The following is a 23,750-nucleotide window of genomic DNA, read 5'->3' as shown; positions in this document are numbered from 1 at the left end:
AGGAGGAGGAGGAGGACCCAAAAACAACACAACAACAGTAATAATAATAATAATTAAAAAAATAAAAACCATGAAGGCAAATGAAGAGGGACGAAAAGTAAGGGGAAATGTGGGTGCTTTCCACCAAGTAGGGAGCTTCGAAGAAAAGAAAGTCGTGAAGGAGGAGAGAAAAAGACCCCTCATGGACTTTATTTACTGGTTTGGAGCCCCCTCCTCGTCTTCTCTTGGTGTCGGGAGGCCACACTCGGGAAATAACCGGGTTTGATAGCGCTTGTGGCAGCAGAGTGCCACAACCAACTGCAGTGCCCAGAATTCCCTAGCCTTGAGCCATGGCAGTCAAAGCGCTCTAAACCCGGTTATTTCCCCCGTGCGGATATATAGACCTAGTCTCTCTCCAAGGCGTCGCTCCCTCTTGCTCACGGGGTGCCGGTGGTGCTGGTGGTTGTACTACTGCTGCCGTTGGCGTTGTTGGCGTTGCTGTTCTTGACCTTGGCCACCACTTTCTTCTCCTTCACCCGCCGGTTCTGGAACCAGATGGTGATCTGTCTCTCGGTGAGGTTGGTGGCGGCCGAGATCTTCCTCCGCTTGTCCTTGGTGATGAACTTGCTGCTGGAGTACTCCTTCTCCAGCTCCTTCAGCTGCCCTTTGCTGTAAGGGATCCGCTTCTTGCGGCCTCGGCGGAAGGTGCAGCCCTCGCCCGGGTGCTGGCCCACAGCCTCTGGCCAGAGAAAGGGAGAGAGAAAGGATCAATGAAAGCAGGAAAGAGGGAAGGAAGGGGAGAAGAAGGGGAGGAAGGAAAGAAGGAAGGGGAGAAGAAGGGGAGGAAGGAAAGAAGGAAGGGGAGAAGAAGGGGAGGGGAGGGAGGGAAGGAAGGAAGGAAGGAAGGAAGGAAGGAAGGAAGGAAGGAAGGAAGGGGCTCCGATCCCAAAGGATGGGCGGGCCACCCCTCAACTTTCCCTGGATCTCAAGCTAAGCCTTTAGAGATAGATAACCCTTCCCTCTAAATTCTGGTTTTCTCAGCTCTTCTTCTTTTAAAAAAAATTCTGCAGGTTTTCTGCCTCCTCTTTTTTCCTTCTCTGTCTTTTTAAGACTCTCCAGACCCCCCCCCCTTTTCCCAATTTATTGTCCTCCTCCGTTTAAGAGTCTTGATCACCCCCCCCCCCTTCTCCAGATTCCTTTCTCCCTTGTTTTGTAAAAGGCGACCAACTTTTTCTAGCTGTGAACTTGCCTCCTGGTTTCCAAGGCCCAGCAGACTCTGGCCCTGTTTTTGCTTCTCGCGGCCCCTTCTCTTCTCCCTCTCTGCCCCCAAGACCCTCGCCCCATTTTTCTTCTCTGGCCCCGTCTCTTTGTTTTTAAGGGCTCCACGTTTACTACCCTTTACATTTCCTTCTCTCGACTCCTCGCTCTATCTTCCCCCCTTTCCTTCCGTTCTCTTTCTCTTCCCCCTTTTCTCCTTCTCCTTTTCTTCCCTTCTTTTCTTCTTTTATTTCTCCTTCTCTTTCCTCGTTTCTCCTTCTCCTTTTCTTTCCCCTTTTCTCCTCTTCCTCCTCCTTTCTTTTTTCTCTTTCTCTTTCCCCGTTTTATCCTTCTTTCTTTCATCTTTTCTCGTTCTTTTTTTTCCTTTCACCTTTTCTCCTTCTCCCCTCCGTCCCCCTTTTCACTTTCTCTTCTCCCCCTTTTCCTCTTCTCCTTCTCTTCCCCCTTTTCTCCTTCTCCTTCCCCCTATTTTTCTTTCTCTTTCCCTTCCCCCTTCCCCCTTTCTCATTTTCCCTTTTCCCCTTCCCCCATTTCTCTTTCTCCTTCTCTCCCCCCTGTTTCTCATTCTTCTTTCCCTCCTTTTTCTCCTTCTCCTTCCTCTTCCTACATTTCTCTTCCTCCTTCTCCTTCTCTTCCCCCCTTTTCTCTTTCCTCTTTCTCTGGGGCTGAATCATTCTCCCTCTCCTCAATTCTTGGGGCCCCGCATGCCGCCATCGCTGCTCTTTCGACTTCAGGCTGATGGCGGAGGACAGGAAAGTCTCTCCTGTCTCTCTTTTTTCTCTCTCTCTGCGATCTATATAGATCTGCATAGCCTCCATTACAGGCCTCTAACTTATTATTATTATTATTCCCCAGTGAGAAAACATTGCCTGTGTTCATGTGTGTTTACAGTTATTCTACAAATAATAATAATAATAATAATAATAATAATAATAATAATAATAATGGAAGATTGATCTTATAAATTAGTATTGAATTATCATTCACTTTTACACAGCTTGCCTTTCTGTTATTACTGTTGGTAATAATTGATGTTCGTGACACTCAAGTAAATCCTACTGTTAGTCCAGAGCAGAGCAAAACCATTCGTTCAATTGGATTTGGCCACGTCTTCAGTGACTGAGTCAATGGGTCTCCTCTAGTTGGAAGAATGGCATCCCAGATTAAGGATTTTGAGGAGAAGAGGGAAATGGTTGTACTGTGTTTTTAGACTGTAAAATGCTTTGAGTCCAAATTTTTTTTTTTTGGGGGGGGGGAGCAGCGTACAAATAAATATAAATATAACAACAATTACAAGAGCATTGGGAAACTGGCCAACACTGCGTTGTTGGTGGGTCTTTGGCATCCTAAAGAAGCCTCCCCTCCTATTTATTAATACATTGCAGGCAAATCTTCCATATTTGTGCCAATATTATTACCAAATAAACCCTCGACAATGAAGCATCGTTAAAATCTAGACATAGCTGGAGGAAAGGGAATGTAGGAATGCAGACTTTATGAGGAAAGCAACTCAGTATCTTGGCAGTTTCTAGGAACGTGGTTTGTAGCAATCCATACAGTATTACTAAAAATATATTTGAAGCATGTAACAAAAAGGATGCAATGCTTCTTCTGACAGGCTGCATTTTTTTTCTTGGACACCAGACAGTTATTTCAGGGCAAACAACCAAGAATCTGAAGCAAAACGATCTGTGGATAACCACCTCTACAAAATCTCTTCCAGTATATAAACATTTTTTTTAAATTAATTAAATGCGGAGGAAATCAAAATACAAACCATGGGTTTTATTTGCTAGTTTTTCATTCATTCTCAATTATATATTGCTATTTTTCCCAGTACAGTTGTTACTTAAATCTTAGATAGGTTTGTATGAGAATACTGGCAAAATCATTTCATCATATTGTTCCTGAAATGTGTCTAACTAAAATGAATTCAAGCCCTCATTGCAGCCAGGCTTATGGCCACAATATTTTACATACAGAAGAGAGCCATATTGCTTTGAAAATCTGTATGAAACCAATCAGGAATTAAGCTGCATTTTGTACATTGAGAGAATGAAGCGAAAGACTGTATGGTAATGATTTTCAATCCTAAAATACATATTCTGGGGCCTAAATCCATTTGCTAGTCCGAAATGGATTAAATCCTGAATGGCAAATCCACGTGTATTAACCTCCCTGATTCCATGGGTCTTCTTTGTTATCTTTATACTCCAACTTTTGAGTCTAGAAATTGGATATGAGTTCACATAAAACCAAAGACAAGACACACAGGTCTGCTCTAGTCGAAGGTATATTGTCTTAGACTCCATTATGTTTTCATTTCACTGAAAGAGAGACAAAGACTGCTACTGGAAGCAGCAGACTAGACCCAAGTTTAGTTAAAATAGTCCCATTACAATCAATGGAGCTTAAGGTAGTCATGAGCAACCTAGCTTCCATTGATTTTAATGAGTCTGCTCTAAGGATGACTAAGTCTGGATCCAGAATATTGGATTTAACATGCTTAAATTGGTGCTGCTTAAAAGTACCTTTACTGGAGTTACTGTTTAAATACTGGGTTTCTGAGACAGAGGTTTTGGCATGTGCTTCCTGTCTGTCTGGAGTAATGCTTTCCTGCTGAGATGTTAATAAATAACACTGGATGCTGGTGGTGGATCTTACAGTATTATATATTACTGAAATATTCATACCGAATATTTATACTCCTTGGCAGCTGCACTGCCACAACCATACTGTGCTGTGGGAATAGAAAGGCGCACACATTAGTGCTGTGCAAATTATTGTTGTTGCTATCTGCATGACTCCATTTGAAGAGTTATGAATTCATTTAATTGCCCATTGTAGTTGTGCTGCCCAGGATAAGTAGCAATGTTGCATAAATGAATATAAGCATTACAGTGAGTCAGTGGCCCTGTCAAGGCAGGACCTGGGGGCAAATGTCCAGGTCAAGAGCAGAACATGCAGAAGGATCAGCTTCCAAATACACTTTGTGTGGTTATTACATTTTGAAGTAATGCAGTCAAAAAAATGCCTTCCATAAGAGCACTAAGACTGAATCTGCACTACAGAAATGAATGCAGTTTGTGGCTCCATGCTATGCTGTTCTGGGATCTGTAGTTTGTTGTGACATCAGAGCCCTCTGACAGAGAAGGCTAAATATCTCTCAGAACTACAGATCCTAGGATTCCATAGCTTTGATCCATGGCAGTTACAGCAGTGTCAGATTGCATTATTTCTGCAGGATAGATTCATCCTCAGTTACCTAACTCTACTAGATGGGGAAAGTCTTCTGCAGGAGCTGTGTTCAGATTCATGGTCATGGAAGGACTTGGGTTAGTAACATCCATTTTAACTAGGTTTGTTCAAGAGAGCTTCCTGCTACATTGTGTGTGTGTGTGTATAAAATTTAATAAAGACTTAAAAAAAACCTAAAAATTTTATTTATATATATATATATATATATATATATATATAAAATAAAAGAGAGAGCTTCCCGCTTTTGCACTCTTACTTTTTGATGTGCTCCTAATATTAAGTCAGAGTAACAGATAATGCAGGTGCTTAGACTTTTGTTACAATCAGTTCTGGAAAAAAATAAAACCCTATCCTGCTATTCATTGATCTCTTGATCCATCCTCAAGTTGAGGATGGATCTAGAAATTTGCAGCACACTGACTTGGGGCCCACAGCCTTACAGTGCACATAATGGCAATAAGACTGAAGCTGCTGCCACAGTGTAGAAATACAGCAGTTTGATGCAATTTTAACTCCCATGGCTCAATAGTATGGAATTATGGGATTTGTAGTTTGACGGGCACCAGACCTCTCTGACAAAGAAAGCTAAATATTTCCCAAAACTACAAATCCTAGAATTCTATAGCATTGAGCCACTGCAGTTAAAGTGGTATGAAATCGCTGTATTTCCACAGTGTGGTTACACTCTGAGTTTTAGGTAATGTTGATAATGCACACATGCATATACAGTATACATATAAATAAATATATACATACACACATACACATATATCCAGTCATGCCATGAGCTTTATATACTAATTTTTCTGACACAGGCCCAAAACTGCAGAAACTGTGTGCTATTTTAACTAGCTATGTTGTCAACAATAAATCCTTGCTGAGAGGTCACACAACATTGCAGAACGCTGCATCAACATGGCTTTTCAATTTAGGTACTGACTGGCTTATATAGAATTCAGTAATGGTCTACATTGAAATAAAGCTAATACTATATGGTTTGAAACACTTGCGTGTATGTGCCTTCAAGTTGCCTGTCACCGAAACACCATGAATTTCATAGGGTTTTCTTTGGCAAGGAATACTCAGATGCCTTTGCCAATTTCTTCCACTCAAATATGGCCTACATGACCTGGGATTTGTTGGTGGTCTCCCACCCAGGTACTAAACATGGCTGATTCTGCTTAGCATGCTTACCTACTAATAAATTAGCGTAAGACTTTCTAACTGCATTTGAGTCAGTATGAATTATGGACAAGGCAGACAGATTTGTCTTAAGGTTCTATCTTGTATGAAACCCCAAGGACGCGAATAGTTCCGCATAGGTGTTTTCTTTTTAATTAATAAAGCAGAGAGATAAATGTTTATTTTTTTAATTTGCTAAAACGATACCCTAGGAACATTTTTAGGCAAACACACTGTGATACAAACTAACAAAACCAGGGCAGCAAATGGTATCTTCCTCCCTGTCTGCCTCACTTCCACCCCCAGAGAAAACGCATAGTATCCCAGAGCATCCCATTTATTTTGGACAGAAAATCTCACACACTCTTTTGTTATGACTGCATTTTTATAGGCAGGAAAGGGGGCTTCCTGCCTGTAAAATACAATCATAATAAATTAAATAACTAACAATTTCCTGTCATTTTATGACAATTACACATTTCTGCTTAAGGACAGGGCCAGCTCTGTTGCAAAATCATAATAAAGTCAAGAAGTGAACTACTAAGTCCATTCTCAGCTGATTGTCCAAGGACTGCCCATTAGGCCTGCAACCCAAGGGATCCTCTCCTCCTCAGAATGGCCAAAGAAATAACAAGGCCTGAACCAAAACTTGGGAAAGCTCCTTTTTCTTTGGGATCACAACTCCAAAAATCCCCCAGGCCATCCTTGCCAATGGCCATGGGGACTGGTGGGTTTCTGGGTGTTGTAGTCCAAAGAAAAGGAGGATGACATTATTGTTGTTATTTGTGAGCCACCTTGGGTCCCTTTTTGGAAGAAAAGCAGTATAGATGTGAAAATAATAATAATAATAATAATAATAATAATAATAATTTGGAAGCGCTGGCTTGGATTGAAGTGAATGTCTTAGTTTCAACCACAACCTACAAGTCCTAGCTATGGTGGTTGGTCAGTTTCTGAGTGTTGTAGTACAAAAAAGGAGGATTGTAGTGTTGTTGTTGTTGTTGTTGTTGTTGTTTGTGAGCCTCCTTGGGTCCCTTTTTGAGAGAAAGGTGGCATATAAGTGAAATAATAATAACTATTATTATTATTATCATTATCATTATCATTATTATTATTATTTGGAAGCTCCAGCTTGAACTGAAGTGAATGGCTTAAGGGTTTCAGCCCCAGCCTGCAATGGTCTGAAGTCTGTAGAAGGGTCTGGAAAAAGGAAGGTGCCATGACCCCTTGTGGTGAAACCCTTTCTAACATTCCCCATCCCAATGGTCACTGGAGGACCTCGCAGAGCATCATGGGACTGCAAGAGCTGAAAGGAACAGCCAAGAGTAATCTAACCCACAAAACCTCCTTGCACCCAGAGGCACTCCATCCCCTTCAAACAAATCCTGCCACAAAATCTCTATAGGAAGGTTACATTTAAGACCACAGCCCCATGCACCCTTTTTATCTCAATGATATTGCGTAGTTCTTTCTAAGGTTTAAACTGAGGGACAAAATAGTAGAAACCAGGGTCGATGTTATTAATCCACAGGATCAGACCCACAGGTAGTCCATACTGCGATGAGGTCTAGTTAAACTCCCAGAAGAGTGCTTTTCTTGCTAGCCCCTTTTGTCAAATTTCAGCCCATCCTAAAAGACTAAGAGTTTTGTGGTACCTTGAAAATGAACCCATTTGAGGGAGGATTACAAGATCCAGACATATAAAGACTGAGCTGCTGTTTCTTAACCCATAGACTAGCAGAAAGGGAAACATGTCAATTTTCTTTGGCTAGATTTTGGTTAGATTTTCCTACCATGGCCCTAAAATCAACTTGTCTTGGGATATCGAGTCTTACCATTTCTTCATCCCACTTGTACAGTAATCCCTTCCCTCTACATCTCCCCTAAACAACCTGATGGTCCTGCACAACATTTCTCAGAGAAAAGGAGCCCTGTTTCCAATGGATTGGAAGAGTTTGTGGTCCAAGCAGCACTAACCGATTAAAAACAAAGAGCCGATGGAATAAAAAGGATGGAAGCCAGGAGGAGGAAATCGAGGGAAAATCCTGATTTAAATCAGGAAGCTCTGTGCCTAACAATAGCTGCAGAGTATAGCTGTTTTAAAGAGACTGGAGGGATTTTGGGGGGGAGAGATACGATTATATTAATAAATAAATCTTAACTAATAAATGATAAGATGAGAGGAAAATCTTAACCCTATCTGCCTGCAGTTCCTATGCAGTGACAAAGAAACCACCAGCTGTTTTGGACTGGTTAAGGACTACTTCATGATGGGGGAAAGGCCATCTTCCTATGCTCAGGGATACTCTCATCTTTCTTATTACCCTACAGGTGTGTTTACACATTATGATCGTACTCTAATGTTGGAGGATTGGGACCAGCTCCTATTAAATTCCAGTTGTCCTCAGCAATGGACAATAATTAGGAGCCAAATGGATCCAAGGTTTGTTAACATTGTTTTGTTTCATTGTTTTAAAAACCAGTCCAAATTTCCGAAGCAGTTCCAATCGCTGAGTTGCTGGAGCAAGATTTATAGCAAAACCTAAACACTGTTAATAATTTGAAGGCCTCTGTTTTGCATTCTCTGTTGGAAGACAGTGAGACTTTTAAATGGCTCCTGTTTTATGGAATCCAGTGCTTTGGAGTTCATGCCCAGCCAGGGTTATCCCTACTTGTTTTAACCTCCTACATAATTTTGCAATAATAATCCCAGTGACACAGAGAGCGATTCATATGACACTCAGACAGTCACAGTAACCCCTCTGTGTGCAAAATATAAAACAGGAATTCTGCAGCTGGTTACTTTCCGCTCTGAATTTCTCTCTTTATCACTGACAATTTAAATAATGTGTGCATATATGTAGGCCTATGCACATTCACATGCAATCCATGCACACAGCATACACACTTCTGGCAAAAATACATACCCACAGTATCAGAAATGACTTTAGGGAATTCCAGGTGCAAAGTAAAGTTAGGACAAGGACTGACCTCTGAGACAGAGGCCAGACACACAAAGACAGGGACATGTGTCTATAGGAAAGCTTGGGACTGAGGCCTAAACCCTCCTCATCCTAGGAATTTGTGGCTCCTTGGTTTTCCTTCACACTCAAGATGGCCTGCTGTCCGAACCGTAAAAGAGGACAAGGCATGGCAAAATGCAGGACACTCCAGGAAAAGAAATGTAGGTTGTGACCAAATCAAAGCTTTAAAAAAGCCAATCATATACATATAAATTCATGCTTCTTAGTCATGCTCAAAATGGAGCACATTGTAGAATTCCTCCTGGAGAGAAGCATGGAATGGAGGCAAGGTGACTTTTGTTCATTTTAATGTATGTTTTTAATAGTTAACTGTCTAATTGATGTTTTAGGGGAGGTTGGGAACTATTGGGACATGAGGTTGAGTATGTATTTTTTAACTGTAAGCTGCCCAGATTGCCATGGGCAGCGAGGCGGGATATAAATAAAGTAATATTTGTTGTTGTTATTATTATTATTATTATTATTATTATTATGTCATAAAGATGTCACAAAAGAGGACAAGGCACCCCAAAATGTAGGAGAGTCAAGGAAAAAAAATGAAGGGCATGACCAAATAAAAGCTAGGAAAAAATCACTCATATAAATATATAATTCATGCTCAAAAGGAAGCACATTTTGGAATTCCTCCTGCAGAGAAGGATGAAATGTAGGCAGAGTGACCAGATCTCATAAAGATGTTGCAAAGGAGGACAAGGCACCCCCCAAAAATGTAGGATATTAGAGAAAAAAATATAGGCCATTACAAAATAAATGCAAAAAAGCCACTCATATAAATATAAATCCATGCTTCTTAGATATGCTCATAATTGGAGCACATTTTGAAATCTTTCCTAGACAGAAGATTGAAACGTAGGCTGTGTCCTGGAAAAGGAGGACACCTGGTCTGGTCACTTTGGCCTCAGGCCCCTGTTTTTCCTTCATACTCCGGGTGAATTTCAAAATGCCCTCCATTTGGAGTATGACTAGGAAGGCTGAATTCTTCTTTAGAGGAGGAATTCAGAGATAGAGCCGTGTTAAGTCTAGAGAATCAAAACCTAGAGAGATCTTGCAGCAGCTTTGAGACTAAGGTCCAAAACACACTGCAGAAACAATCCAGTTTGACACTGCTTTAATTGCCGTCTCAATGGTAGGGAATCCTGGGAACTGTAGTGAGACATTCAGCGTTCTCTATCAGAGAGCTCTAGTACCGCAATAAACACGACAACTCCAAGGATTCCCTAGCATTAAGCCAGGGCAGGTAAAGTGTTCTCAAAAACCGGATTAGTGTGTTTTGGACCTCACTGAAAGAAAGAAATTGACAGCATGATCTTGCGCATTCAAATGCATCTGAGGAAGCAGACTAAGGTCTAGGAAAGCTCCTGCTGCCAACTTCTTTCTTTCAGTGTGAAGTCGAGGGCTTTCATGGCCGGCATCCATCGTTTTTGTGGGTTTTTCGGGCTCTGTGGCCATGTCTGAGAAGAGTTTCTTCCTGACGTTTGGCCAGCATCTCTGGAATCTGGCATCTTCAGACCTTCTTTCTTCCAGTCAGTCTCCAAGGTGCTGCAAGGCCTCTCTGCTGCCTACTGAAAGAAAGACGTTGGCAGCAGGAGCTTTCCAATGGCATCTGAGGAAGCAGACTAACGTCTACGAAAAGGCATGCTGCCGATTTCTTTCTTTCTAGACTCCTTAGGGTTGTAACTTTGGTCGTTGAATGCTTTTGCAGCGAAGACAGAAAAGCCAAGGAATCAGCTCAGATGGAGGAGATGTCCTGGAAAAGGAGGACCCTTGGAAACCCAAGGGACCAGCTGAGAGGCCTGAGGAAGGGAGACGAGGGCTGAGGAGGGAGGACAAGGCTTTACCTGCGAAGGCGCTTTTCCAGAAGTGTCCGACGGCGGGGCTGGGCTCCTTGGGGCAACACATCTGGGGGCTGTTCCACCCTCCGGCCAAGGCCCAGGGCTCGTGGTAAGGGTCCACGGGGAGCAGGGCTTCGTGCCTGGCCTCCCCCGAGACCGCCGTCGGGCCTCCCAGGCTCTGGACCACCGAGACGTCCAGGTAGCCGGCCATCGGGGGCTGTCCGGGGTGGTACGCCCCCGCCGCCGCCGCCGCCGCGTAGCCCGGGTAGAAGGCGAACTCGGCCGGGCGGCTCTGGTACTCCTCGACGACGGCGGCGGCGCTGCAGGCCTCCATGTACTTCTCGGGGTAGGGAGGGTGCTGCGGCGGCGGGGCCGGGGCTCCGGGCTTGAGGGCGCCCCGGGCCACGCGGTAGGAGTAGTAGCCTCCGCCGAAGCAGCCGTAGGAGAAGGGCGAGGCTGTGCCCGTCGTCGAGGCCAGGCAAGGCTTCCCCGAGGGCTCCCCGGAGACGGACGGGGGGCAGTCCAAGGGCCCGGGGTAAGCCGAAGGGAGCGGGCTCCGGCAGGGGAAAGGCGGCGGCGGCGGGGGGGCTCCGCTCAGCAAGGCCTCCATGCCGGGGCTCGTCTTGTGGGAGGCCCCCTCCGACGCCGCCGACGGCCCCGACGCCTCCTGGGCCTCCAGCCGGCTCCTGCGGGGCTCCTCTCCGAAGGCCGCCTCGGGCTCCATCCAGGGCGCATGGGCCTCCGCTGCAGCCCGGCCGCTCCGTCGGGGAGAGCGGAGGCAGGAGGAGCCGGGCCGGGAGGAGTCGGGAAGGCGGCAGGGACGGAGGTTTTATGCCAAGAGGAGGAGGAGGAGGGTGGCGGCCTCCCTCCCTCCCTCCCTCCTGGCCTCCCGGCCTCCTTCCTCCGCCCGCCTGGACGGCTCCCCCGCGCGGCCCTGACGCTCCCGATGCAGCAGCAGCAGCCGCCGCCGCCGCCAAGAAGCCAAGGGCCGGGAAGGGCCAGAGAGGAGCCCGGCGCCCATTGGCTCAGGAGGAGGCGCCGCCGCGGAGGAAGGGAGGGAGGGAGGGGGCTTTGGTGGCCCAGAAGAGAGAGAATGAGAGAGAGGGGGAGGGGGCAGAAGAAGGCGTCCCCACGTGACCAGGCCTCCCTCCAGGAAAGGGCGGCAGAGTGGCCTTTCTCAGCTTGCCTTTCCTGAAGGAGGGAGGCGAGCCCCCAATTCCCACCCCCCCAGTTCGCCCTTCCCTCCCTTCCCGCTCCCCACTTCCCTCTCCCCCAGTTCCTTCTCCCCCCAGTTCCCTTCCCCTCAGCTCTCTCTCCCCCCAGTTCCCACTCCCCCGAGTTCCCCCTCTCTCCCCCATCCCTCTCTCCCTCACTTCCTCCCCTCTTCCCCCGTTCCCTCTTTCCCCCTTCCAGGTTTTCTCCATCCCCCAACTGCTTCTCAGGTTCCTTCTCCCCCTCAGTTCTCCTCCCCCCGTTGCCTCTCCCCTCCTCCGTTTCCTCTCCCCCAGTTCCCTCTTTCCCCCACTTCCTTCTCCCCCCAGTTCCTTTCACCCTCACTTCTCTCTCCCCCAGCCCCCCCCCCCCCTAGAATTGATGTGATTCGAAGCCAAAAGAAAAAAGCAGGCACTGGAGAGAGAAACAGAGGCTATAGAAGTAATTGGAGTGGACGTTTGTGGGATTCACAACGGAGAAGGAAGGAAGGAAGGAAGTCAGAGGAGGACTCTTCCTTGAGACTGGAACTGGTGTGATCTTATGCAAAACAACCACAACAATAATAAAATGCACACAGAGCTTGTGGAAAGAGAAAGAGAGTGAGAGAAAGAGAGAGAATGGAAGTAATTTGTACTAGATGTATGTAGAATTCAAAAGAGGGGCGAAAGGAAGGAATTTGGCCATGTCACTGGGTGGACTCTTCATTGAGATTGGAACTGATGCAATTCTATGCACCAAAAATGTACATGCAGTGCATATGGAGAGAGAAGGAGAGAGAGAAAGAGAGGCTAGAGAAGTCATTTGTGCTGCACTTCTGCAGAATTCGAGATCAGGAAAGAAGGAGGGGATTTGGCCAGGGCCCTGGATGATTGTTCATTGAGATTGGAACTGATGCGACTCTATACAATGTGTGTGTGTGTGTGTGTGTGTGTGTGTGTGTGTGTGTGTGTAGTGCATGTGGAGAGAGAAGGAGACAGAGGCTATAGAAGTAATATGTACTGGACTTTTGTAAAATTCGAAATCAGGAAAGAAGGGAGAAACCTGACCATGTCACTGGATGGCTGTTCATTTATTGCATCCTGATCCGTGGCTGATAAATAGGAGTTGTTTCCCTGTCTTCCCCTCTGCACCCTCGTTTGCATTCCCTCTTACTTCTTTGCTGCAATGGTCCAAATTTCAATACCAATTCAAAGGTTTTCTGACTCTTGCTGGACATGGACTTGATCCTCTTCCTCTCCTTTTTCGCAAGAACCTCTTTCCGAAGTTGGGGGAATTATTAAAAAGAAAATTGGTTCTAGTAGGCTTTATTCGAAGGAGATTCTAGAAGGAGATCAGGCCTCCAAAAGACCCAAGATGAAAGGAAGAGAAGAAGACAAGTTTGCCACTGAAAGGAAAAATGTCGATTTAGTTGGAGAGAAGAATAAACCTGCAAAGCGAAACCGACCGCCTGTAGCAACTACTATTTGCGGGAGTTACTTGGATGGAGATTGGGAGATATTGCTCCTGGGTTGCTAAAGGCCTTTCTTATAGATAGACCCCGGGATGGTTGGAGGGAAGGGAAAGCAAGAACTCAGCCTCAACCAACACTTCAGAAATAAACATGTTGACAAGTTGAGTAGTTTGAGATGCTTGGAGTAATGGATGCGGTATGCAGGCAAGTGGGGCATCGGAGGAGCCCTGTGCAAAAATACATGCAAAGAGAGCATGGATATATATACAAAGACACATACTGTGTGAACAGAAAATGAATCGAGGAGAGAGAGAAAGGAGGGGAGCCTTACGATATTTACTATATTACATCTTATATTTGGAAGCTGAAAATAAAAACATGAGATTTGCAAAGTTTAAAAGATATTCAGCTCCTAAACCCCTTGGAAGCAATATACGACTGGCTTTCCAAACTTTCAAACATCTACGCACCTTGGAAGCAATATATGATATGATAGCCCGAAAAACCTTCACAAAACAACTATGATTGACTTTCCAAAGTAAATATGTTCAGGATAGGATTTCATACTTTCAAAGACCTAGGCACCAAAATAAGAGAAAGGCACAGGAATGGGTGAGGCAAGTGCAGATATAAACCCATATAAAAGGTCGCTGTCAATCCATTTTCCAATCAATCTCGGCCAAATAAAAGATCCCCCTGACCAGGCATCCTCCTTTCCCAGAACATGTCCTCCATTTCAACCTTCTGTCCAGGAGGCATTCCAAAATGTCCTCCATTTTGAGCCTGAACTAAGAACCACCACTTGATAGTTGTATGAGTGTTTTTAGCTTTGGTTTGCGTTTTTCTTGAACGTCCTACATTTTCCAATGCCTTGTCCTCCTTTGCGGTTGGGGCATCTGGTCACCCTGCTTTAGTAAAATCGCGTTTTCTTTCCATAAAGGAAAAGAGTGATGTTTACTTTTACTTTTCTGGAGGTGTCTCTTTCCAAATTGCTCTACTTCGTTAATTTCTATATACACTGGTTTGCAAATTAAAAACAAAACAAAACCCGAGGGAGATAGAAAAGTTTGGAAGGCGTTTATTTAAAGGAGAGCATAAAAATCTTATGTATGCTTTAAATACAGATTTGTTCTTACTTTGTGTGTTTCTCCAAGATTTCTTTTATTATTGTTATTATTGTTATTATTAGTTCTCTTTGGATCAGGCTGTGCATGGAGGAAGAGCACTGGTCTAACTGGGATTGGGAAGGGGACTGGGAGAAAGTTGTTGTGTGCCGACAAGTCGTTTCCGACTTTATGGCGACCCTAAGGGCAACCTATCTTGGGGTTTTCTTGTTCAGAGGGGGGTTGCCTTTGCCTTCTTCCGAGGCTGAGAGAGTGTGACTTGCCCAAAGTCACCCAGTGGCAAAGCAGGGATTCAAAGCTGCATCTACTCTGGAGAAATAACCCGGTTTGGCACCGCTTTAACTCTTTGTCTGGCTCAAAGGCTATGAAACTCGCAGAATTCCATAGCCTTTGAGCCAGACAAGTTAAAGCGGTGCCAAACCGGGTTATTTCTCCAGTATGGATGCAGCCCTGGTCTCCAGAGTCCAGAGCGCAAACCATTGCACTACATTGGTTGCTCCTGGGAGAAAGACCTGGGTTCAAGTCTTCTCCTACAAGGGATTAAGAGCGACTTTCTACAAAGGATTTTCTCCAGCTTTGCAAAATGGAGATTATTATACTAGCTTCCCGAGAGAGTGACAAACAGGAAGATCCTCCTTTAACCATATTACACCGAGATAGTACAATGCAACTTCATCTAGACTAGGCTATACATATTAACATATTTAATAATATAGACTTGCGTTGGAAAAAACTTTTTTCAAGTTGTACCAGTTTTAATGTTTTTTGGGGGTGCTGAATTAAGAACAACAACAATACAGATGTACCAAAAAGAGCTCTTTTACAAATTCGATATTTGTATCAATTCGGTTGTAGTTTTTATGAGTTCGGCTTTGATTAATGAGGACAGTAAAGTTCCAGTGCGAGTTCTTGTAGTTCTTTTAAAGGGATTTTTGCGTTTCATATCAGCGAAATACAGTGTTTTGAAAGTCTTTTGGAAGACGTTAACCTCTTTCTTACACTTTGCAGGATGATTATTTGTAAAATGGAGTAGTTCAGTCCCATATTATAACACAGAAACCTCAAAGCAAGTTGTAGGGGGAAAGACTCTGTGTTGCGGAGCAAATCCACATTCATATAAAACCAGCATATATGTTTTTTAAAAGGTTTTAATGACTCTCAGGTTTTCAAGCCGGTGTAATATATCCTGCAATTATAAACCAATAACATTCAGGGGTAAAAACAGCAACAACGCTGCACCAACTAACTCTGCTTTAAAGTCTACTTGAAGCCAATAGCATTGAAATCCAACATACTTTTCGAAAGCTCCCTACTGAAATAAAAGGATGGGACTGCATTAGGAAGACAGAAATAGGCAATAACTTAAACTTGCCTACAGTTTCTGGTTGCTAGAAAGAAGGGGGGGGGGGAATCCATAGTCATTTGACACTGAAATAGAAGATATTTGCAAGTTTTACATGCAGTGAAAAAGTTGGGGGGGTTGGGGAACCTATGGAGTGAATCAAGACTTGATGGTTTCTAATTTTTAAATCAAATTTAATACAGAATAGAGGCAACTCTGTGGCCTGAATCGTCCAAAAATTCAAGTTGCAGTTCAGGTTCATAGATAGGAATTAAGGAAGGAAGGAAGGAACATAGATGATTGATATAAGAGAGATGATTGATAAAGAGAAATAGAGATAGATAGATTAGGTAGATTAGATAGATGATAGATAGATAGATAGATAGATAGATAGATAGATAGATAGATAGATAGATAGATGAGATGATTGATAGATAGATAGATAGATAGATAGATAGATAGATAGATAGATAGATAGAGATAGATACCTATGTTGTATACCTGGCAAAACACTGAGTTACTTAAGGCAAGGGTTGGAAAACTTTTAGACAAAATCCTACACTTGTTTACCTGGGAGTAAGCCCCACTGATTTACTTCAGTGTATTTCGGATTATTGATTTCATATTTCGAGTGGACCTAATAAGGGAGTGGCTCCCTTAAGTCCCATTGATTTCAGTGGGTTTGTCCTAAGGACGAGGATCCAACTTGGTTTGTCCGGTTCGCAATCTCACTTCCCCAGCTGCAAACGAGAAATAACTTTTGATCCCTTTTCTTTGGTAAAGAACTAACCACTAACGAAGCCGAGGGAATCTGCCTCCTCCAACCTCCCTCCCAAATAATAAATTCGGTTTTAGTATTGCGTGAAAATAAGTTTGGAGGGTTAAAAATGAAAAGCGGGGGGTGCTTTTTGTTTGTTTTAAATTAGATAAAGCTTTGCCAAATTCTGAAAATCAGTTTGACACAGACATAATGCTTCAGATCGTGGTCTGTGTGAACCATATCTCTCTCTTTCTTTCTCTCTCTCTTTCTCTCTCTCTCTCTCTCTCTCTCGGTTCTAACACGCCTTGGGAATCTATCACTTTGGTTGAAAAGAGACTTTTAAATGCACTTTAATTAATTAAGGAAACGTCGCTGAATGATTGCATTCCCATAGAATTGCGCTATGCACTTTATTTAAAACTTGGCAGGCTATGACAAAGATAAAAACTGTGTGTGTGTGTGTTTTCGTGGTGGCTAGCAGTACCATTGTGTTGAATCGTAAAACCATCTTGACTGGTGCTGTTTTTATACATCTAAACTGATTTATATTTTATCAGATCGAAACCGATCCTAAGGTTCACGAACACCTTCCTCATTAATGCTCTTTAGGATTATTATTATAATGTAAACTCTAATGTTTGCTGCAGGTTCGACCTTGTAATTCATTCTTTGAATCTGTTATAGAGACCACAGACCCCAAATTTGTGGACCCTTACTGAAAACGAATGCATTTCTCATGACTTTGTAAACCGATGGAGCATAGAAAGAACATGCAATATGTTTCAAGATAAATACCTTTTGCATTTAAAGCACGAAAAGCGCTGTTGGTTTTACCACTGGAGTACAGTATATTCCAAATAAAACTGAACAAATACTAGATATGATCAGAAACAGCCAGAACAGGCTTTTGGATCATCGACTTTAGTGCTGCAGCAATGGTCTTTCTCAGTTCTAACTGGGAATGTCATAATCCTGGTCCGGTGCAAATAATATCTCCAACTGTGGTCCAAAGCACACACTGCAGAAATAATCCCGTTTGAGACCGCTTTAACTGCCCTGGCTCAGTGCTAGGGAATCCTGGGAATTGTAGTTTATTGTGGCCCCAGAGCTCTCTGACAGAGAAGGCTCAATGTCGCACCAAAAAATACAGTTCCCAGCATTGAGTCAGGGCTGTTAAAGCGGTCTCAGACTGGATTATTTCTGCAGTGTGTTTTGGACCTGTGTCCTGTGAAAGGCGCAATACTGTAATTTTACAGGAGTATCCCAGAAAAATACCGAATTTACAGGATAAATAATAAATTATGTATACAACGCAGCTATTTTACGGAGACTGTTCAGAGGAGGTTTGCCATTTCTTTCCTCTGAGGCTGAGAGAGTGTGACTTTCTTATGGAGTCACACTCTCTCAGCCTCAGAGGAAAGAAATGGCAAACCTCCTCTGAACAAATCTTGCCCAGAAAAAAATCGTGATAAGATCAATTTAGGTTTGTCAAAAGTAGGAAACGACTATCATAATTTAAGATAATTTGGCAGCCATCTTTTTTTTTTCCTATCAAGACAAATTCTGCAGACAATTTACAGACTCTAGGAGTGTGTCCACATTGCAAAATTAAAACAGTTACACACTACTTTAATAATGACAGTTAAAGTGGTGTCAAACTACTTTATAAGAGCTGTTAGTTTGTTTGGGTAGCCCAGGTTAGTGAAAGTCGGCTTTATGGAGTAGTATTTTGAGCGGAGGATTATGACACTGGAGACCAGGGTTCAAATCTCCGTTCAGCCATGGAAACCCACTGAGCAAGTCACACTCTCTCAGCCTCAGAGGAAGGAAGCGGCAAACCTCCTCTGAACAAACCTTGTCCAGAAAAAAAAAATAACCATGATAAGGTCGCTTTAGGTTTGCCAAAAGTAGGAATTTTTAGCAATCAACAATTTAGGCAAGACTGATCTGTTGTGTACTACTTAGAACTGCATGAAATCTTCGTGTATTCGGATTCTTTTGCTACAATACCTTTAGTGTTGGATTACAAGTCTGGAGACCAGGGTTCAGTTCCCTATTTGGCCATGAAACCCACTGGGTGACCTTGGGCAGGTCACACTCTCTCAGCCTCCGATGAAGGCAATGGCAAGCATTTTATCAAGGAAACCCCATGAAAAGCGTGCCTAAGGGTCACCATAAGTCGGAAACAACTTGAAGGCAACCAACAACAACAACAACACCCAGTGGTTCCCTAACCTTGTTCCTCCAGATGTTTTGGACTCCAACTCCCAGAAGCCCCAGTCAACAGTCAGGAATTCTGGAAGCTGCAGTTCAAAACATCTTGAGAACCAAAGTTTGGGAACTACTGAAAGTTTAGCCTTTGAAAGGGTGCGTTTCCTGCATCAGATCAACGGGATCCTTTGGAAAGGGAAGAGATGGGCGTATATGTCTTCATCCCTGAGAGTCACGAACAGGTTGGCTCCTTGTCTTACAAGGGCATCACTAAGGAATCCATTGTCAAAGGAGGGATCGTTCAGACAACAGCCATGTGTTCTAGGAAGCCCTGGTGGGCCGTTGCTTGGATCTGGAATTCATACAGGCGAAGTATGTCTGCCCTTCCCCTGCTTTTTTCTCATCCAAGCCGCCCTTCCTCCCCAAACAGTCCATGCATCCATTGCTAGGAAGCGACTGGAACATTGTGCCTCTGCCACTGGGACTACGTGACCTGAATCCTGTCTGTATTCTCATCTAGAGTAGACCTATTGAACTACTTGGGAAATGGTGGTGGTACACAGATGTGTAAATTCTTCAGGTTCAATGGATCTATTCTAGCCATAGGTCCCTACCAAAACCCAGACCAGTTTGTACAAACTCTTGTCTCCGAAGCAGGGTGACCAGACCACCAAAGTGAAAACTTTTTCTCAGATGTGGCAAGTTAAGGCTGCAATCCTATTCAAGCAACTCCCTGGGAGCATGGTCCAAAACACACTGCAGAAATAATCCAGTTTGACACCACTTTAACTGCCCTGGCTCAATGCTAGGGAGTTCTGGGAACTGCAGTTTTGTGAGACATTGAGCCTTCTCTGTCAGAAAATTCTGGGGCCACAATAAATTACAATTCCCAGGATTCCCTAGCACTGAGCCAGAGCAGTTAAAGCGGTCTCAAACTGGATTATTTCTGCAGTGTGTTTTGGACCTAAATCCCCCTGGAGTTAATGGGCCCTGTTTTTGAACAGACAAGTGTGCTGTTAATAGACCTACAGAGCGATCCTCTAGATATCTGCTCAGAGTTAAGTATGTATATATAAATAACAGCATCTCAGGTTAATGTGTATAGGATTGCAGTCTAAGTGGGATTCCTAACAGCCTCGTTGATACAAGAGATGGCTACTGAATTCTGAGGTTGCTTGCCATGATCCTTTTGCTGAACATGAGAACAGGATTTCCCTTTCCACACAACCAATGCCAATGCTATGATGAAGTTCCATAGAGCTTACAAAGAGCCCTCTTCCTGGAGAGCTAGTGTGGTGCAGTAGTTTGAGTGTTGGATTATGACTTTGGAGACCAAGGTTCAATGCACAGCTTGGCCATGAAACCCATTGGTGACCATGGGCAAGAAGCCATATTCTCTCAGCCTCAGGGGAAGGCAATGGTAAACCTCTGAAGACACCCGCCAAGAAAACCCAATGATAATAGGGCTGCCATAAGTTGGAAAGGACTTGAAAGCACACCAACAACAACAAATAAATAGCAGATGCAGCTGAGCCCTGTTAAATAAGCCTGAACATCCTTTCCTCTTTCCTCTCATCTTTTCAACGAAGGATTCTAGGTAAGTCTCAATACTCCACTTTTTTGTCCATTTGTGACACCCTTCAATGGCTTTTAGGCTCGAGTCTAAAGTAGTTCACCAGGAACCAAACTAAGGAACATGAACGAAGAAGGAGCAAATGGCTGCCCAGGACCTATATGAAAGAAGTCAACAAAGGAAGTATTTTTGGACTAAACAGTCAGAATCATGGCTGGGGATTCTGGGGAATGTAGTCCAAGGGAAGTCACTTTCCAGGTATGTATGCACACATACCTGGAAGGAAAAAGGAATTTCGCCCTTAATTCATGAGCCAGAAGTAACCAGTTCGGCCTCTATTTACAAGAAGAGGAAATAAAGTTTCTACTGGGACTTTTTCACCATCCTTCCATGGACTGCAAATGCAAACTAATCATTACCAAGTAAAAGACATACATATAGTTACCAAATCTGCATAGAGAGAAGCATGAGCTACAGGCAAGAATTATTTTGCCTCAATATTAGCAGATGATTATATAAATATTGTCTCCGGTTGTGGGGGGGGGGGGGACAAAACAAACATGGACATGGAAAAACCCAATTTAATGAAAATAATCGTCATTCTGAACTAATAAGGAAGTCCCTTTATAATGTTGTTTTTGAACCTTTTGAGGCAGAAGGGGACTAGCCATGATTTATCCCTTTTTACCCAGATTGATTGATAGAATATCTCTGAATCTTAGATGAAGTAGGGGGAGGGGGGATATTTCTTGCATTTACCTTTATGGGTGCATCAACACTGTAGAAATAATATAGTCTGACACCACTTGAACTGCCATGGCCCCATCTTACAGCATCCTGGAATTTGTAGGTTTTGTGAGGCACCAGAACTCTTTGGCAGAAAAGGTTAAAGTCCTTGCAAAACTACAAATTATTATTATTATTATTATTATTATTATTATTATTATTATTATTAAGCTTTATTTATAAAGCGTTGTAAATTTACACAGCGCTGTACATACAATCTTTATAATTGGACGGTTCCCTGTCCTCAGGCTTACAATCTAAAAAGACACGACACAAAAGGAGAAGGGAGTGGTGGAGGGGAAGGGGCCTTTCTAGTAGGATAATACATATAAAATACATAGCAATACAGGAAATGATTCAATAAAACAGACAACAAAGAAACATCAAATAGCAATTGACAATTATGCAATGCCTGGGAACGCTGCCCTGAACAGGATGGTCTTCAACTCCTTTTCGAAGCTGGTTAAAGAAGTGATGGCTCTTGCTTGTGGGGGAAGAAGGTTCCAGGAGTGAGGGGCAGCAAGTGAAAAGGGGCGAATCCGGGATGGGGCAGAGGAAATCCTGGGCTGAGACAGGAGCCCTTGACTACCAGAACGGAGGGCCTGGGTGGGAAGGTGAGGAGAAAGAAGGTCTGATAAGTAAGGAGGGGCCAGTCCATGGAGGGCTTTAAATGGCGACAGCAGGAGCTTATACTGAATGCGGAAAGGGAGAGGGAGCCAGTGAAGGGATGCCAACACAGGAGAGATGTGGTCAGAGCGGTGGGTGGAAGTGATAATGCATGCAGCTGAATGCTGGACAGCGATTAAAGGACAGAGGTGAGAAAGAGGAAGCCCAGCCAGGAGGACGTTACAGTAATCCAGTCGTGAGATCACTAGGGCATGGACCAGGATCTTGGCAGTAGAGGCGGAGAGAAAAGGTCGGATTTTGGCAATATTGTACAAAAAGAATCTACAAGCCTTGGCTGTGGTCTGGATCTGAGGGATACACGACAGAGAAGAGTCAAAGATAAAACCAAGACTGTGGGCTTGCTGGACTGGTTGAATAGAAATGTTGTCCACAGAGACAGAAAAGGAGTGTTGATGGGTGGGCTTAGGAGGAAAGACAAGAAGCTCCGTCTTGGACATGTTGAGCTTCAAACGCCGATGGCGCATCCACTGCGAGACAGCTGTGAGGCAGGACGAGACTTGCTGTTGAAGCATTGGAGAAAGGTCAGGAGTGGAAAGATACAACTGGGTGTCATCGGCATACAGATGGTAGGAAAAACCAAAAGAGCTGATGAGTTTTCCTAAGGACAGTGGGTAGAGAGAAAACAGAAGGGGACCCAGAACAGAGCCCTGGGGAATTCCAACAGATAAGGGGACAGGAGATGAAGTCTGACCACCTGCAACTACTGCAAAAGATCCGTCTGACAAGTAAGATCTAAACCAGTCGAGAACAGAGTCTGAGAACCCAAGGTCAGAGAGTATGTCAACTAGGAGACAGTGATCAATGGTGTCAAAGGCTGCAGACAAATCAAGAAGAATGAGAACAGAGTAAAGGCCATTAGCCTTGGCCCGTAAAAGGTCATTCGAGATCTTAGTGAGAGCTGTCTCTGTAGAATGCCTTGGGCGGAAACCAGACTGAAAGGGATCAAGGATGGAGTTGGCTTCTAGGAAAGTAACTTTGTGAACTCGAAGGCTTTCATGGCTGGTATCCATAGTTTTTGTGGGTTTTTCGGGCTCTGTGGCCCTGTTCTAGAAGAGTTTATTCCTGAGGTTTCACCAGCATCTGTGGCTGGCATCTTCAGAGACTCTCTTCCATGCCAGCATTATTATAATGTATAATAATAATAATAATAATAATAATAATAATAATGGCGACACTAAGGCCAACCTATTATGGGGTTTTCTGGGGCTGAGAGTGTGTGACTCTCCCAAGGTCACCAAATGGGTTTCCATGGCTGATGGAGGGAGGGGAAATTGATCTTCAGGGTCGTAGTTCTACACCACACTGTCTCTTGCAAAACTCAAAACACTTTGAAACTATTTTAACACTTTGGACTTTCACTCCTAAGCAGCAACCCTGGGACTGAGAAACCTGAAGCCTGACAGGCCACTACGAATTGTGTGTATTTGCATGTATGTTTTTACAAAACCATAAAAACACAGGACACAGTGAGCAATAATCATGGCAATGCCACCAACTAGAACACCGAACAACATAAGCACCCTTAAGCCGTCGCTCGCTTCTGCGACGCCCGATCACTGCCTGGAACTCTGGAGAGACCAACAACAGAGACACTGTGAGGTCCTGGGCAGATCACTTTTCCCTTTCATCACGGCTGCCATTTAACACTTGTTCAAGCAAGAATTTGGGGGACCTTCACTTGCCTTTCCTGTTCTGTTCTGTTCTGCTCAGTCCCTTTGGACCAAAGGAGGGTTTGATCACTCCTCACCTGTTTCTGATTCTGCTATTGGGAGGGAACCTGAGTTTTGGGTTTCCTATTAGTATGAATGTGTGAGTGATTGGCCACTATGATCTTCCCTCGACTGATCGTAAGGCAATAAAGCCTTAAATGCCCATTAGTAGTGAAATCTAGCTGCCCGGGCTAGTGGCATTTGATTGCTTTTTCTTTGTGTCATCAGACCGGTCCCCCAATTCCTATACAGTTCTGTGTCCTGTCGCTCCCCTACCTACCTTGTCTGTCTTCTATACTTTGTTTTAGTCAGTATAGAGCCAG

General features: G+C 43.9%; 1 protein-coding gene across 1 annotated transcript; it reads right to left on the bottom strand.

Annotated features, from left to right (window-relative positions):
* Positions 1-416: 416 nt before the first annotated feature.
* On the bottom strand, positions 417-11,297 carry LOC149309064 (homeobox protein Hox-B13-like). Its single transcript, XM_089532052.1, has 2 exons — positions 10,580-11,297; positions 417-718 (listed from the first exon to the last, which is right to left on the bottom strand). Exons 1-2 carry the CDS (start codon positions 11,295-11,297, stop codon positions 417-419), a joined length of 1,020 nt encoding a protein of 339 aa, XP_089388178.1.
* Positions 11,298-23,750: the final 12,453 nt, after the last annotated feature.

Source organism: Sceloporus occidentalis, unplaced genomic scaffold (assembly GCF_023333645.1).
Source record: "Sceloporus occidentalis isolate IW3139 unplaced genomic scaffold, rSceOcc1.0.p SCAF_7, whole genome shotgun sequence".
NCBI lineage: Eukaryota > Metazoa > Chordata > Lepidosauria > Squamata > Phrynosomatidae > Sceloporus > Sceloporus occidentalis.
The sequence above is the reverse complement of the archived record's forward strand: the minus strand, read 5'-3'. Positions and strand labels throughout refer to the sequence as shown.

Bases quoted from the DNA above. Each gene is read 5' to 3' on its own strand.
- LOC149309064 (XM_089532052.1), bottom strand. From the start codon at position 11,297: ATGGAGCCCGAGGCGGCCTTCGGAGAGGAGCCCCGCAGGAGCCGGCTG. The intron at 719-10,579 runs GTAAAGCCTTGT...TTCTCTGGCCAG, and splicing joins CTGGAAAAGCGCCTTCGCAG to AGGCTGTGGGCCAGCACCCG.